At 37.1% G+C, this 16,622-nt stretch overlaps 1 protein-coding gene across 1 annotated transcript in view; it reads left to right on the top strand.

Moving 5' to 3' along the window:
* The window catches only part of slc22a23 (solute carrier family 22 member 23), a 44,546-nt gene extending 31,941 nt beyond the window's left edge, over window positions 1-12,605 (top strand). Inside the window, exons 6-9 of the mRNA XM_042769470.1 lie at window positions 321-423; window positions 4,165-4,449; window positions 7,690-7,809; window positions 8,072-12,605. Of these exons, the coding sequence (XP_042625404.1) occupies window positions 321-423; window positions 4,165-4,449; window positions 7,690-7,809; window positions 8,072-9,308 (1,745 nt within the window). The 3' untranslated portion in view covers window positions 9,309-12,605. The remainder of the gene's footprint in view (window positions 1-320; window positions 424-4,164; window positions 4,450-7,689; window positions 7,810-8,071) is intronic.
* The last annotated feature ends 4,017 nt before the right edge of the window (window positions 12,606-16,622 follow it).

Raw genomic sequence — 16,622 nt, 5'->3', positions numbered from 1 at the left:
ATATGGTAGTAAAGTGGGTCATAGTAAACTTACTTTTCGTGTCTACTTGAAGACATTAGAGCACACTGATGCACTGGTGATCGTTCAAACCATAAGAATCGATTGATGACATTCATGCATTGGTGATTGATCGTTGTTCATGTTTTATGCACAGTTGCAATTCATATACAAAATCTTTCTCTTCAAAAATCTGGCATTTGAATGTGAAGAAAACCTTGTCAAAATGATTGAAGGCAATGTAATCCCATTTGTTATCCCATAAACCTAATGTTTTCTCTGAAATGTTTGATTAAGCACTTTGTTTTCTGCACTGATTTCAGAGCTGAACCAAGCCCTGCCAAAGCAATCCAAGAAGACATGCATTGTGAAGATGGTTGGCACAAGGACCCTGTGGAAGAATTTAGTAGTGCTCTGCGTCAACTCGTAAATATCTTTATATTATGCATCTGTGTCACAGTCGTGACTGTGAAATAGAATGTTTATTAATTATTAAAAACATTCAGCTGATATTAAATGGGTAGTTCACCCAAAAATGTCAATTCTGCCATTTACTCGCACTCATTTCCAAAACCAAAACTTCGAAAATCCAAAAAGGTCATAAAGGCATCGTAAAATGATTCCTTATGAACTGAGCTATTGAATTAAAGGATTTTTAAAAAAGGTGATTTTTTTATGATAAACAGCATTTGGTTACCTGGACTTTCAATGGAGGGACAGAAACCTCTCAGGTTAACCCTTTTAACGCTTCCGGGTTTTTAACCAGAAGAGAAAGACACAAAAATTCTAAATATTTAAAAGAAAAGAAAAGAAAATGCATAGCTTTTTATAAGGGAAAGAAACTTTGCATATACTCAGATCCTCAAAATACACATTGTTTATTTTTGCAGATTTTGTACTTCTCTCTTAATATTATTTCACAGTATAAGAATTTTATTTCACGATAAATATATATCTCAATATAGCTTTTTTCATTTTATTTTTGTTGTTAAAAACAGGAACAAAAAAGGAAATTACAAACACAATTGAACAAAAATAGAGTTTTTCATCTTCAGTAGGTTATTAACATTTAGTAAGTGTATAACTAAAACACTGCATAGTCTTCACCGTATCAGTCAAATATGAATTGATTCTTTTTTTTTATTGTTCAACAGTCAAAAAGCTCATATCGCACTTTACATCATCACAGTATTCCATAGTCACCTTAACAGTTACATATTTAGCCACTTGTCTTAATTGATGATATATAAACAACAGAAAAATTAGAAAGTAACAGAATCGAAGACGGTTGTCACATGAAGCAATATGAAGCAATTTCAATCATCCCACTAATCCAGTCTTTCAATTCTGGTGTTCTAGGACATTTCTAGTTGCGTAAAATCATCCCGGCAGCCGTAATACAACCAATCTTAAGAAGAATAAGTGCATTTTTGCTATGCTGGGTACCACTCATTTATTTCCAAGAAGGCATAGTCATGGTTATATCAATTGATTCTTATTAAAGATACAAAAGTGATTCAGTCAAGAGCAGTGAGTGATTTTCTCTGTCTTTTGTTGTTTTAGTAAAATTAATGCCACAGACAACAGCAGGTAAATTAGGCCGCTGTCACTTTAAGACAGACTGCACGGATCCAATATACTAAAACATATTCGGTCTTCACCTAGCTGTTTACGTTTATTTAATACATAACCGACTGTGTTTACGTGAATACTCCACACGATGGGCATTTTGACAATTATGTGTGTATTTGACCATTCAAGTGCAATAAGACCTGAAAGAGAACTGAATTTGTGATCACATGCTGTCTGAGAGAGACACTGTCTGTGCTTGCTCCTCAGGTGTATGTCAGAGTTCTTTTTCACTGCTTATTGTGCTTAATAACTCTATTTAACCTTGTGCAAGTCCCAAATTCACGCTCGTATGCTGCTTCAGCTATGTGTCCGACACTTCACTGCATGCTGCGCTTAATAACTCTACGAGTATCCCACTCTTTATTTTCACATTCATGCATGATTCTTTATCGCATTATGTCAGGTGTATATAACTTTGAAGTAGTACTACGTGGATATATTTGCATACTGCGAAATAAACAATATAGCAGAATCTCTAGCTGTAGACACTTTATACCATAACGATATACAGAAAGAAGATTACAACAAACATTTTGGAGGGTTACAGCTGTCAGAAATGAGTAGGAAGTGTAGAAGCTGCTGTTTTGAATAACTTCAGCACATCTCTAGTTTCTCACACTGCGCTGGTTTGATCTCGGTCCACTCTCTTCCATAGTTCAGTTACTTTAGTGGGTTTCTTAGCCAGAACTTTGTCACCAAGGATCTTGGTTTAGATCTGGACTCTTTGCCAGCCATTTGATTATTTATATGTCTTCAACTTCAAGGACCTGCTTTACCCATTTTGCAGTGTGACAGGGACATTGTCCTGCATGAAAATTGCTGGCTGACTGGGAGATGCTTGCAGGGAAGGAAACGCATGTTGCTCAGGGAGGTTCTGATAGACATTTGCATTCACCCTGCCATGTGTCTGTATAAGAGGCCTAACTCCTGCTGCACAAAACATCCCCCAAACCATGACACTTCCTCCTCCATCTTTGACTTCTTCACACACTTGGGCACACATGCGTCAGAACCATCGCATCACATAGTCTTTGTTGCAGCATTGAATTACACTTACACTTTGTTGTTATAATGCTAACAGTTACCTGACGTTTTTGCTAGTCTAAGCACCAGAATACAGGAAATGGCATCTACTCCAGTAAAATGTCACTTTTTTTTTTTTTTTTTTCTTCCGACGCCCGTGCTTTAGCTTCAGTCTTTCCCCAGTTTGATGCCTGTAACAAAGTTTGTAGATGTGGGAAGAAGGAGGCGGGACCCGGCAGACGTTTAACATAATTGAATCACAAAATGAACACAAAACAGACGACTGCCGCACAAACATAAAAAATCAACATAAATAGTCCAGGCCTGGTCCTCTCTCGTCTCTGTGGGACTCGAGACCGGTGAGTGGCGCAGGTGTTGCTCATTATCGTTAACTCCACATAATGTTTGCCATTAGACCCAAATAAATTAGTCTTGCTCTTATCACTAAAGTGAACTTTGGACCAGTTCTCCTCTCTCCACACAACATGCTCCTCAGCAAAGCTGAGTCTAGTCTTTTGATTAATTCTGCTGATGAGAGCTTGACCACTGCAGAGTGCACTCTCAATCTGACTTCTCTTAAACGTGCTGAGACAGATCCATACACTGTTCAGCAGTGAACTGGCAGCAATTCCAGCTGCCGTGTTGAACCGATTCCCCATTGAGAGTCTCTGCATGATCCTGTCCTCTCGTGCATTTGTCTGACGTGGATGACCGGTCTTTTTTGGGGACTTGAATGAATTAGTGTTATTTAAAAGCTGTAATATTCTAGAAATAACAGGTTTGGAATGACCAGCTTCTCTTGCAGTGGCTGAAAGTGTCATCCCTTTGGCCTTCATCTGGACAATCTGCTGTTGCAGGGTTTCGGTCACCTTAGTGCAGCCTGCCATCTTGCAATCTCAATGAAAATTAGAGGAATCCTGCCAGTTAAATAGGGTTTGTCATATAATTAAGGAAATTAGCACCAGGTGCCAGATTCACCCCAATAACCTGGAGGTATCTGAAAGTGTTCTCTAATCTGATTAGAGTTCTTTTTCAAATATCTCATTTAAGTTTTTTATACTGTGCTTCGGAATATATTCAATTTTATGCAATATGCTTAAAAAGCTGCCCTTCAACTGCTGTTAGAATAACTTCAAATAGGACTAAACAGTGACCTTGAGATTTAGGAAATTGTAGGTTGTTCTCTAATTTTAATCGTCGCTGTATACTGTCATACCGCCCAGCCATAGTTCATGTTTAATATTACATTCAAAACTGTTAACTTTTTCTCAAGTTGCTAATCAGAAACAATGTAGTTTTTGTTAAAAAAAAAAAATGTTTTAAAAAAAATTGTTTAGGTCCAAATGGACTCAATACAGATCTGGAATGCATTGTGAGGGTTAATGCTTTATTTGTGTCTTTAAGTCTTTTGGGTTTGGAAAGGCTTGAGGGTGAGTAAATGAAGGCAGAATTTTAATTTTAGGGTGAACTATACCTTTAACTCTGGCATTCAAAAACCTCTTTTTGTCTCAGACTGACAGGTTACGGCATACACCACTGCTTTGCACGCAGCCTGACGGAGATGGAAGGCAATAGCCACCACATGTTGAAGTTCCCCAATTTCTATGCCAAGTACTACTCCATGGGGGGCATTGCTGTGGCATCGTGCGTGGCGCTTTGCCCTACCGTGGGCATGATGGGACGGCGCGGGGGACTCCTCATGTTTATGATCATCACAGCCCTGGCGTCTCTCCTTCAGCTCGGCCTGCTAAACTGTGAGAGAACACACAAATCACAAACACACACCGCTAGCACTCTGTGGGGGCTTGAACTGAATCGAACACAATCACTGTCACATCATTTCAGTGATTAAGCACTTTAACACATCTGAGTTTCTGCTGGAGAAGGCGGCTCATGAGGCCACATAAACACACTGTTTATGCTTCATTCTTATAGGTTTTTTTAAAAAGTGTGCGTATGCATGGAAAAGACAAGGAGCAGAAAGGTCTGGATAAATTATATGCAATATGCATCTTAACCCTGTAAAGCCTAACATATTAAATAATTGTTCCATTAAAAAAATAGATTTTTTTGGACAGTTTATTAAACCTTTAGAGACTCTCTAAAAATACATCAGACTGGCTCATACAGGATAGTATTATATAGGAGAATACGGACCTCAAACTCAAAGCGGAAAAACAACATATACCTATTATTCAGAGGCCCAAACTCAGTAAACATATGCAATTTGGTGCAGATTCTGATATTTTTATGACCAAAAAGTAAGATGGAATTCTGTTGCTTTTATCGTAAATCAAAGAGATATTTATGTCAGTATAACAGACTACTTACATAAAATGATCAGTAAAGTCTTAGTAAGATAATATTGAAATGCTTGGTTTGGTTATCAAAACATAATGCAATGCAACACGATGATTGAGAGATGAATTAAATAGATTCCTCAAAAGCCTGAGGATCATATTTGAGACTCACATTTGAACACATGATCAAGTCAACTTGAGTTGCTTCAGTACTGTAAGTGTTTAAAAGTTATTACGTTTGCTTGTTGTAAAAGTCAGTAGAGATTTCACAGCAAAAAAAGCTGTCTTTACCAGGTTTACTGCTGTCCTGAGATGTGAAGGATTTTTTTTTTTCTCCATAATTGCTTCCCTTGACAGTTCAGATTTCTCTCCAGAACTAAAATGCTGTTAAACCTGTTGTAGTTTATAAATGACAAAAACCTAGAAAATGTTTCAGTTGAGCACAGAAAGATAAAAATAAACAGAATAGCATATTAATGAAAGGGCTTCATTGGATTTCATCCCTGATAATTTGAAGCATACTGAGTTTACATTTTATAAGCATGCATGCATATATTTAATTATTAGCCTCGAGATTGAGAAAATACTTTCTCATTTTTTGTTTGCTTTTTTCTTCCCTCTATGTGATCGGTCCATGATGAATGGTGTTGGGGAAGTACGGTGAAGTGATAAACACTCCAAAACTATAAACATTACAATACTTACAATGTTAAAATATCACTTTGTTTTGGCACTGCAACATGAACCCAACCAAACAAAAAACCAACCAAAACAATGACCAATAGCAAACTTGACCAATAGAAAACAGCAGTTCAAAAAAAAACAGTTGTTATTTTTGTATGTGAGGCTTGTGCTTCAGAATTTACACACAAACTGAAAAAATGTGACACTTTGGACCAGATGTACTGAAGCTTTTAGTAACAGCAGTTAGCAGTTCATCAAAAAATATTTTGTATTTATTCACATAAATAAAAATAAAAAATCAGTACTAAGTAGTTATTTGTTTACAGTCAGCAGTCTGCAAAATACTGAACAATTAGTACGAACCCTAATCTCAAGTGCAAAGCAATGAAGTGACAAACACGAAAGGCAGGAGCTATTTGCACACAAGGACACCACATCCAATTATATTAATATCAGTTATATGCCAGTTAAACACTTTATTCCCACTCTTATGCACTTCATTTACACTTTTCAAACATTTTCAGCATTTTTGATGTAATTTACAGTCTGGAGTGTGTAATTCTGATACATCCATGGCAGTGTTTATACATCCCAGCTCAAATTTATATTGTGTTATACATGTATGGACTAAGTTATGAAGAACAGCGGATTGAAGATGTTTTTTCTGTGTTTGACATGCCTTCTGTAAGCTATTTTTTATTGGTTTTTGTTAGCAAAAGATACCAATGATCCTTTGATCTTAACATTTAATTTTAGGAGGACTCTTTCATCCTTCTGTTCCCATATCTACTGTAGTTGTTTATATTATCCTGACCCCACAGGATGTTTCAATTGGGCAGCTGTGGTCTGTCTCCTTGCTTGCAATGATTGTCCTTTCTTCGGACTCTAGGGGCTGTTATGTCCTCTTGCCTTTACACAGACAGGGATCTAAAGTATCCAGAGATGTGATTTTTCCATTGTATTTCCGTATTTTATACCACGCATGAATTGTGTAAATCCAAGAGGGGAAATAATGCTTTTGCATATATATTTATTATGTTTTATTCCACACATGGATAGTGTAGCATCCAACAGCATTGCACAAGCTTGTGATGCCATCTAGTGTGTGCAAAACACCCTTTATAGCGTCTCTGCCATGGTCCCAAATTAACACTCAGCAAGCGAAAAAAGCAAATAAAAATCTGTGTTTGTGAGTATATGAAGGGTGATGTGTTTTTGCAGAGCACAGCACAGCACTGTGTTCATTTATACTCACTTATGACATGGACTATCTTCCCAACTTCATAATGAGAATAGTTTATAAATCTGTTGTCACCAAAAGAAAAGCTATAAGATACTATAACTATACTATAACTCCCAACTATAAAAACCTCTACAGTTTGATGTTTGAAAGCAAAGAAATCAAGACATTATTATTATTATTATTATTAAATAGTATAGTAATATATTTCTTTATTTATTTTTTATAATTTAATAAAATAATAATAATAACTATTATTATTAAATATTCATATTTACTCATACTCGTTATATTTTACAATGCAATAGTATTATTGCAATAGTAATACATTTCTTTGTTGGTTTGTTTATTCTTTATTTGTTTTTGTTTTTTTAACTCCACTGTCTGAAAACTGAACTTTATCATTTGAAAGTGAGCAGTATTTGCAAAAAAGCTTTCAAACATAAATCTGCTGATGTAGCTCTATGCTCTAGACTGGGTTATCCAGGTCGCTACAGTAGATGAGTGATAAACCATTACCAGCAATCCCTGAAAGTGATTGAAGTACTTAATTTGTCCTCCTGAAAATTGAGTTTTATTTTTACGGGCTTTTGCCAATTTTTATAAGCTTGTGCCATGGACAGAAGAATAGTTGAAAATAAAAACATTGAAAAAATTGTCAATATTATTCAGTATGAATATGCATATGTGTTGAAAGCACTTTTTCATGAGTTATACATCATTTTTAAACTGCGCTGCATATGTGATGTATCTTTTTGCGGAATAAATAATAAAATGACTCACCATGTTGTCTTTCTCTCTCCCCACAGACAGCTCTGGCACGCTGAACTCCAACTTTTCAAAGGCTTTCTCCATCATTGGCATGTTCTCCTCCCACGCTGTCAGCAACCTAAGCATCTTTTTTTGTGCTGAAGTCACCCCTACTGTGATTAGGTGAGCCGAACCACATGGGCAACTTAATGGGAAAAAAAATCAAAAAGGTCAAAGATCTTTCTTGTTTGTATCATAATGAGGACATACATTTATAAAATTTGCATAATAATTAGCGCTTATTTTCATAGTTGTGTTTTTTAGGATATTTTATTCCAGTTATGCTAGATCACACTTCAGTGGTAAAATGTGGCTAAAAACCCTTTGATATTTAAGGCCAGTGTTTTGATAAATGTCTTGTCCTTGTTCTTTGTGTGCTGTCTAGGGGTGGCGGTCTAGGCCTCGTCCTGGCCAGTGCTGGTTTTGGCATGTTGACGGCACCCATCATGGAGCTGCATAACCAGAAAGGCTATTTTCTGCATCATATCATTTTCGCCTGCTGCACTCTTATCTGCATCATTTGCATCTTGCTGCTGCCGGAGCCTCGCAATCGACCGCTACCAGAAACATTAGCAGACGGTGAATGTTACATCCGCCAACCGTTACTGCCACCTCGCAAACCGGGCGAGCAACGCCTTCTGCTGACCAAGACCGAGAGCCGCGAGTATGCGAGGGTTGGCGACACCCCTCTCCACGAAGCAGCTGCCACTGCTGTTTCCACTATGGGCTCTACTGCCTCATCCGCCATCGATCTTCACATGCTCATTGATGCCCCCGGCCACGCAGAGCTAATCAGTATGAAGACATTGACTTCTACCCAAGAGCCAGATGAAATCAAGCAATCTGCATCGATGCCGGAAACCTTTGCCTCATCCGTTGAGGATCGTCTCCTTGCCTCTGTCCCAAACACTTCTACCCCAATCGCTATTAATTATATTCAGACACCTAAAACAGAATCTCCAGCCCTTCTGCCTTCTTCAACTGTGGAAACCCCTTCGATCAGCGATCCTACCCTCGAGTCCTCTACTTCTTCCGATCTCCAAACTCCTTCTCTTTTAGATATAGTTACACCAGCTGAATTCCCCTTGCCGGTTGCTAATGATATCAGCATCCTAACTGAAGCGGGCTCTACAGGTCCTTCCCCAACCTTTCCTCTCTGCACAATCACCTTGTCTGATCCACCCACCGGACAATCACCCGCTCCGCCTTTAAATGACATTCCTCCCTCTTCCTCAATAGACTCTCCTGTTCACCTAGTCACCACTTCCCCAATACCAGACCAGTCTGGTCAAGTTAATGCCATCCCAGTTCAATCCTTTTCTTCACCCATAGATCCCGGCACTCCATTGTTACATTTAGTCGCCCAACCTGTTATTAACTCCATAGAATCTGGCCCCCCTTCACCAGCCGTATTGGAGCCAACCTTAAGTAATGGTACTTCTCTTCTTGCCACTGTGGGTTCAGCTGCACCTCATGCCACAGCCACTGACTCTGTTACAGAATCAAGCCACCCGCTTATGACAAACTTGACTGTTTCCTCGCCTATTGACTCAGGTACACCTACAGACATTGACTTTCCCGTCACAGAAACCAATATTGCCAATGGGGAGACGTCTTCATGACGGACACATTCGCTCTACAAGACTTGGTGGGCTGCCTTATTATCAAGAAGCAGTTCTTGTCGTGGGAGCTCGTGCCAGTCATTGCTAGAAGTATTTTTATTTTCCAGCGGCCATAACCCAAGAATGGCAGTGCAAGGAGAAGGTATAAAAGGATTTGACTGAAAGGGAACAACTATAACGGTCGATGCTCAAAGGGTTTTTACTCTCCTGACTTAAACAGCCTTCTTAGGCCGTTCACACAGAACACGTTTTTCCATTCCAATGTGCTATTTTCCATTGTTTTTCTGTGTAAATGCGCTAGACGGACGTGTATGACCGTTACGCTCTTGTCTCGTGTTTTGTGCAGCATCTTACACATGAGCACCACGTTTTTAAGATGCCGTGTCAAGTTAAAAGAATTAACTTTTACACACAACGCCGCTCATCAATGTCAGTTCCAAAACATTGGACCAATCAGAAGACCCTGGAGGCGGGGCAAGTGGTGCAAGCTTTTGTTGACAGTATCAAGCTTGGCAACTGTTTTATTTGATGAAAACATGGCAGAGGAGGAATTCTGTACTGTGCTTTTTTTATAACCATTCCTGAGTGCTGTGCCTCGCGTTTTTAGATGCAAAGACGCGTTCTGTGTGAACAGCCCCTTACTGTGGTGCCAGAGACTGCTTTTTGGGCAGCTAGATCCAAATTTCCATGTGTTATCATTGAGCTTGTGTTATTACAAAAACGAAGACCAATAGTGACAAGTTCTCACTTGAGTCACTCTGGAATTTCATATAGTCTAGTAATTAGGCTTACTCATGTCTGCTTTTTGATGGTAATTAACAACAGGTAGGATCAAATTAGTCAAATGTGATTAATTTGGAGTCATTTTCTCTCAATCATTTGAGTGTAATTAAGTCTACGAAAATTTGCAATATTCAGGTGTAAAACAGCATCTGTGAAGTAACAAAGGGAATTTCTCAAAAACCCAACACTGTATATTTAACACTGGGAATGTTTGCCATTGTGTCTTGAAGTGGAAGGCGAATACCTCTATGAATTAGGTGTCGAAGAAACACCAGTTAATGTGTTCAAAAGAAAAAGTGAAGAACCATATGCATATTTCCAAACTGGATGTAAAATAGACACTACACTGAGGCTTCTCAAAATGGTATTCATGTGTTATATTTTAGGCTAATGTTTTTTAAGCTAATCACTAGATTCTGGTGGGGGATTTTGAGGAATACAGATTATATACGTCATGGCTTAAGTGGCCACAATACACTCAATCAAGTGTATGCAACAGATGTATTGTGAATGTGAAAACTTTTGTAATTTATGCTACTGTGGTACTGATGTACAGTGGTACTGACTGCTTGAGAAAAAAAAAAGATTTTAGGTTACTAATGTCTACAATGTGTACGCCCATTGGTATGTTGTTACCACGTCTGTGGCAGTTTATCGTTCACAGTGGAAAAAAAAAAAGCATGTGAACATGAAAATGAGCAATGTTGAAGTAATGCGGACAAATAATAATTTGAGGAATAACTACAATTGTCATCTTTCATTTGTGATACATTTATACCCACAGCAATAATATATTTATAATGTGCGACCCATGCCATGAGTTTAAAGCGTTTCCGATTTTTTAAATTGTTAAAAATCAGAATACTAATATTTAATACTAATTTTGAATTGCTAAAAATATCCCCTAAAATACTGCATTAGGTGGGTGTGCTTACTCATAAGTTTGGCTAAAACAATTAGAGGAAAAATTCAGTGCTGACTTGTACTTGGCACCAAACGTAACATTACTTTGGATAAAGTAAAAAAAGTTTGTTCAAAGATTTTGACATATTCTTAATCATTCCAGCTAATATTTAGTTTCTTTTTATCTTCAATAAAAAGTATTATTGCCCTGAAGTATGTTAAATCTCTAGAAAGGTTTTTGATTGTTTGTTAATTTAAATGACATCTTCTGTATTTTGAGTTCTTCCAAGGACGGGCCATTTTCTTAAATATATCATGACAGGTCATTCATTTTCAAGCATGCTACATCAAAAGAACAATCTGAGAAGAAAAATCACACTTTTCCATTTGTAAGTGCAGCGTGACTTAGTTAACATGATTTGGCGTTGAGATTTGTCCAAACTGTTTGAAGCGATACAAAGGTCTTTCACAGTCTCAGTTGGGTTTCAGCTGTTTAAGGAAACTGATTGCCTAGCCAAGAAGTGTTGAGAAAAATAAGGCCAGAAATATATTTAACACAAGCGTGCAAATAATGACGTGAATGTGTTGCCAGTGCATGCATAACATGAGCTCTTCAAATGTTGCTCTCAATAATCAATATTTACGAGAGCAATAGTTTTACCTTCAGTGCTTGTGCCATTGAACCACATTAGCTTCAAACACATAAAACTTTCTCAGCAACATCTTTCAAGCTTTTGATTTGCAATAGTTGATCTGAAAGAAAATAAATCTCACCTGAAGACTTTACTATCTGCTATAATGCTTCTTACAGCAATGCTGAGAAAGAAACACATACTTGCAATCTGAAATGTGTCAAAACTGTAATTCAAAACGCAAAACGGCACACAAGATTGAGCTGTGTAGCTTTAAGGGATTGTGTTCATTTACTTGGAGAAGGTATGTTTTGGGCCAAACTCTGTTGTGTGGAACCAAATCTCTTCCTCCAGCACTCTTAACAACTCACTTTTTGACACTAGGTCAATTGGATCTCAAACAACATTCTTTCCTTAATTTCACACAGCTCTAATTGAACAGGTTATATGCCATAGTTCAGTCTTAACACTTAGGAATGCACATAAGAAAGCTGTGTTGTGTCTATAGGCAAGACTCATTATACCAAACTCATGCACAAAAGTCACCCTAATAAGAAAAATATTCAATATTCTTGTGAAGGAGTGAACAGTGCAGTGTTTAGCATTAAATTACTGAAGTGCACTTCACATTTGCAGATCAGCCACTACATATATTTGAACCCCATCAAATTGACCTCTTTTAAATCTAGTAAACTGACCTGTCTGATGTGATCTGGAAAAACGAACATTTGCTAGCCAACGCAAACTCTTCCTGTTGAAAATTGTGATATCTTGATTATGTCTCATGTACTTTAAAGGGATTTAATACAGGTATTCCCTCAGAATGTAAGAACCAAGAGTACTGGCAAGAGGATGAATGTCAAAAACTTGATTGTTTTTGGATTTAATGTACATTTTTTTTAACATAAATAATGCACATGTATATAAAGCCATATGTGTCGTAATGTACGTTACTGAATAAAATATATTTATTGATAAATGTATTGATTTACTGATGAATGTGTAAATATGTCTGTGTGTGTGTATAACTGTTTTTTCTGGTCCTAAAATCTACTGATAACAGATCTCTAACCGTTTCCGGCTGTTCAGCGCTCATGAACCCGCCGAGAGCAGCCTCACCTCGGCCAGATCTGCTAGAATTTGCCACCGGCTCTTACGTCTCTATAGTGGTTAAACATGAAATATAATTCATTATAAATCACCATCATCTTTGGTCTCATTAAAATATTGTTTGCTCCAGAGTAAATTTTGGCTGATAGCAAAGGCTCATAACTATTTTTATTTAACTTTAATGCAGTATATCAGAGCGCTGCCTTTGTACTTTTGACTGAATTGCCTAGCAACTTTTATGATGGATGTTGTTGTTGTTATTAAATATTATTCAATAAATAATATTTAATATAAATAATAGTAGTATTTAATTATAGTATTTAGTGTGTGTGCACATTATGGTGATTTTAATTACATTGTTCTGCAATTAGATGGTGATGAGAGACTGGTTTAACGAGCGAGTCCGCAGTAAAGACTTTTATACGGACATTCAAACTCATGTTTTATTGTGAATATGAGACTGAGCTGAAGAATGAATGCTGTATCAGATGCAGGTAATCACTCTCGCTCAGTCCATCTCTCTCATAATACTCAACTCAGTATAGTGAGCTTTTAATACAGTGATACAATAAGCTTACTAGCTCTAAAGTGACGTTTTCAAATTAGTAACGTAGGCTTGAGCTCAGCAGTTAAACTGAGATTTGAATCTGTGGCGGAAGGAAGTAGTTCTGCTCAAAAAAGGGTTTTTGAAGACACTCCGTTGTTGTCTCTTTATTTAACACTCATGCCTTATAAACTTGTTGCCGTGCAAAATGGCTGAATATCAGCAGGCTGTCATTACCTGCACTCAGCTGAGTGCAACTTATAACATCCAAGTGAAAGATATAACAGCAACATGTCAGGAAAAAAAAACAATTACTGATTTGTTCATCCACATTAAATTCAATCTGGCATCTAATCTGAATAAGCTCTATTCACACAATGTGATATAACTGTGAAGAAAAAAAAAACTGCACTGCACTGCACAATACACTCGCCTAAAGGATTATTAGGAACACCTGTTCAATTTCTCATTAATGCAATTATCTAATCAACCAATCACATGGCAGTTGCTTCAATGCATTTAGGGGTGTGGTCCTGGTCAAGACAATCTCCTGAACTCCAAACTGAATGTCAGAATGGGAAAGAAAGGTGATTTAAGCAATTTTGAGCGTGGCATGGTTGCTGGTGCCAGACGGGCCGGTCTGAGTATTTCCCAATCTGCTCAGTTACTGGGATTTTCACACACAACCATTTCTAGGGTTTACAAAGAATGGTGTGAAAGGGGAAAAACATCCACAACTCTGAATTAAATAACCACAAAATACCTTGTTGATGCTAGAGGTCAGAGGAGAATGGGCCGACTGATTCAAGCTGATAGAAGAGCAACTTTAAATAAAATCACTGGAACCACTCGTTACAACCGAGGTATGCAGCAAAGCATTTGTGAAGCCACAACATACAGGTACCACTCATCTCCACTACAAATAGGAAAAAGAGGCTACAATTTGCAAGCTTGTTTATATGTTTAAGTCACTGGCATTTCACACTGATCCTAGCTCACCAAAATTGGACAGTTTGAAGACTGGAAAAATGTTGCCTGGTCTGATGAGTCTCGATTTCTGTTGAGACATTCAGATGGTAGAGTCAGAATTTGACAGATTAAACAGAATGAGAACATGGATCCATCATGCCTTGTTACCACTGTGCAGGCTGCTGGTGGTCATTGTGTAATGGTGTGGGAGATGTTTTCTTGGCACACTTTAGGCCCCTTAGTGCCAATTGGGCATCGTTTAAATGCCACGGCCTACCTGAGCATTGTTTCTGACCATGTCCATCCCTTTATGACCACCATGAATGCACCATCTGATGGCTACTTCCAGCAGGATAATGCACCATGTCACAAAGCTCGAATCATTTCAAAATAAAAACCACAAAAGCACAATGAGTTCACTGTACTAAAATGGCCCCCACAGTCACCAGATCTCAACCCAATAGAGCATCTTTGGGATGTGGTTGAACGGGAGCTTCGTGCCCTGGATGTGCATCCCACAAATCTCCATCAACTGCAAGATGCTATCCTATCAATATGCGCCAACATTTCTAAAGAATGCTTTCAGCACCTTGTTGAATCAATGCCACGTAGAATTAAGGCAGTTCTGAAGCCGAAAGGGGGTCAAACACAGTATTAGTATTGTGTTCCTAATAATACTTTAGGTGAGTGTATATTTTTTTCTTACCTGCATGATATATTCTGAAATACCCGATAATAAAATAAAATAAATAAAAATAATTATAAATGATCAAACTGATCCCACAGAAAGGAAACTGTCTGGATCTGTGTGTCAGTAGTTAGTTACTGGTCAAATAATGATCTGAAAAGTTAACATCTGCCAGTCCATCTGTCCAGGTAATGCTGTTACAGATTATTTTAGATATAGTGAGGTGTAATTTTAATCTGGTCTGATTTAATTCATATCTATATATCTAGACTCCCGTTCAGCAATGCACATGGGGTTGGATGCAGGGTTTCTTCACTGCTTTTTAGTCTTTCAAAGCTTCTCTCCTCCTGACCCCCGGCTAACACTTGTTCCACAACATCGGCCCATGAGACAGAGGACTGCAAAGCACTGTTCACTACTGGCTTCACAGCCTCAGACATATTTCACAAAGAAATATGATTGATCTGACCAGAAACGTGATTGCACTCAGCTAATAGCATTGTGTGGAACGCAACCTAATCATCATCATCATAACAATAAACTATACAATAACAAAATTAAATCATTCAACGTCTTAAAATACAAGATATAATTTTGTCAAAATATGCAAAATATTTCATAATAAATGTAAATATTATTCACAAAATATTTCATAATAAATGTAAATATTATTCACATTAAATGCTAGATATGAAATTTGCCATAACAACACAAAGGACCTTTCTTTTAGATAGTTACATTTTATTTCCATGTTTAATTAAATCATTCATTCTGTTTTTGTCATTTCAAAACCTCTAAAATATGTTAGACTGAAAGAAAGACTTTTTTGTTTTAGCGTCTGTAACTCAGAGGTTGTTTGTGATAGATCTCTCAAACTTTGATAAATGGTAGCCACATTTGTCCAATACAAATAAAACTCACTTGGATGTGTACTAGACAAATAGTGAGTTAATGTCAAATACAAAGAGTTCTGCTGTTACAGTCTGCCCCACTACTGCGGTGAGTTGTGACAGGCTGGGGGCAGATGCAACAATGAGATGGAATTTTATCAAATAAGATCCTCACTATCCAATTTATGCAAGAGCTTTAATGAAAAACAAAGAATACTCAATTCTGTGAACAATATAAAGAACAATAATAATAAAAAAATAACATTGTATTTCTTTTAGGACATTAAATTTAGCATAAAAACAATTGCTGTGTGTTTGTTTGAGTGTTCGTGTGTGCTCACTGCTATGTTGCCATCCACCTATTTTTAAGCAAGTTTTGGGATATCACATAAAAAAAAAAAAAAATGCTGGACGGAGATGCCAAGATGCACATAAATTCTATAAAATAAATAAATAAATAAATAAATAAATAAATAAATAAATGAATAAATAAACTGAGGCAAATATTGTTTTTATCCAGATAAACTACAATGGACACATTTATCACATAAAATCCCTTGATTTGCAACTAAAAACTCACATGACCAAAAAAAAAACACTACAATATAACTAGACTAACTGGAATCATAAGAAAATAAGTTCTTTAAAGACATTCAGTGTTAACAGAAATATATTTATATTAGTCAACATAAAACATTTTTTGGTAATAAAATCTGCAGTGTTACTCACAGTAAGCTCAAAAATGTGATGGGAATGTATGATATTGATGACATCACAGCTCTTTTGTTGCAGCAA

This window comes from Cyprinus carpio, chromosome A2 (assembly GCF_018340385.1).
Source record: "Cyprinus carpio isolate SPL01 chromosome A2, ASM1834038v1, whole genome shotgun sequence".
Lineage (NCBI taxonomy): Eukaryota > Metazoa > Chordata > Actinopteri > Cypriniformes > Cyprinidae > Cyprinus > Cyprinus carpio.
The sequence above is the reverse complement of the archived record's forward strand: the minus strand, read 5'-3'. Positions and strand labels throughout refer to the sequence as shown.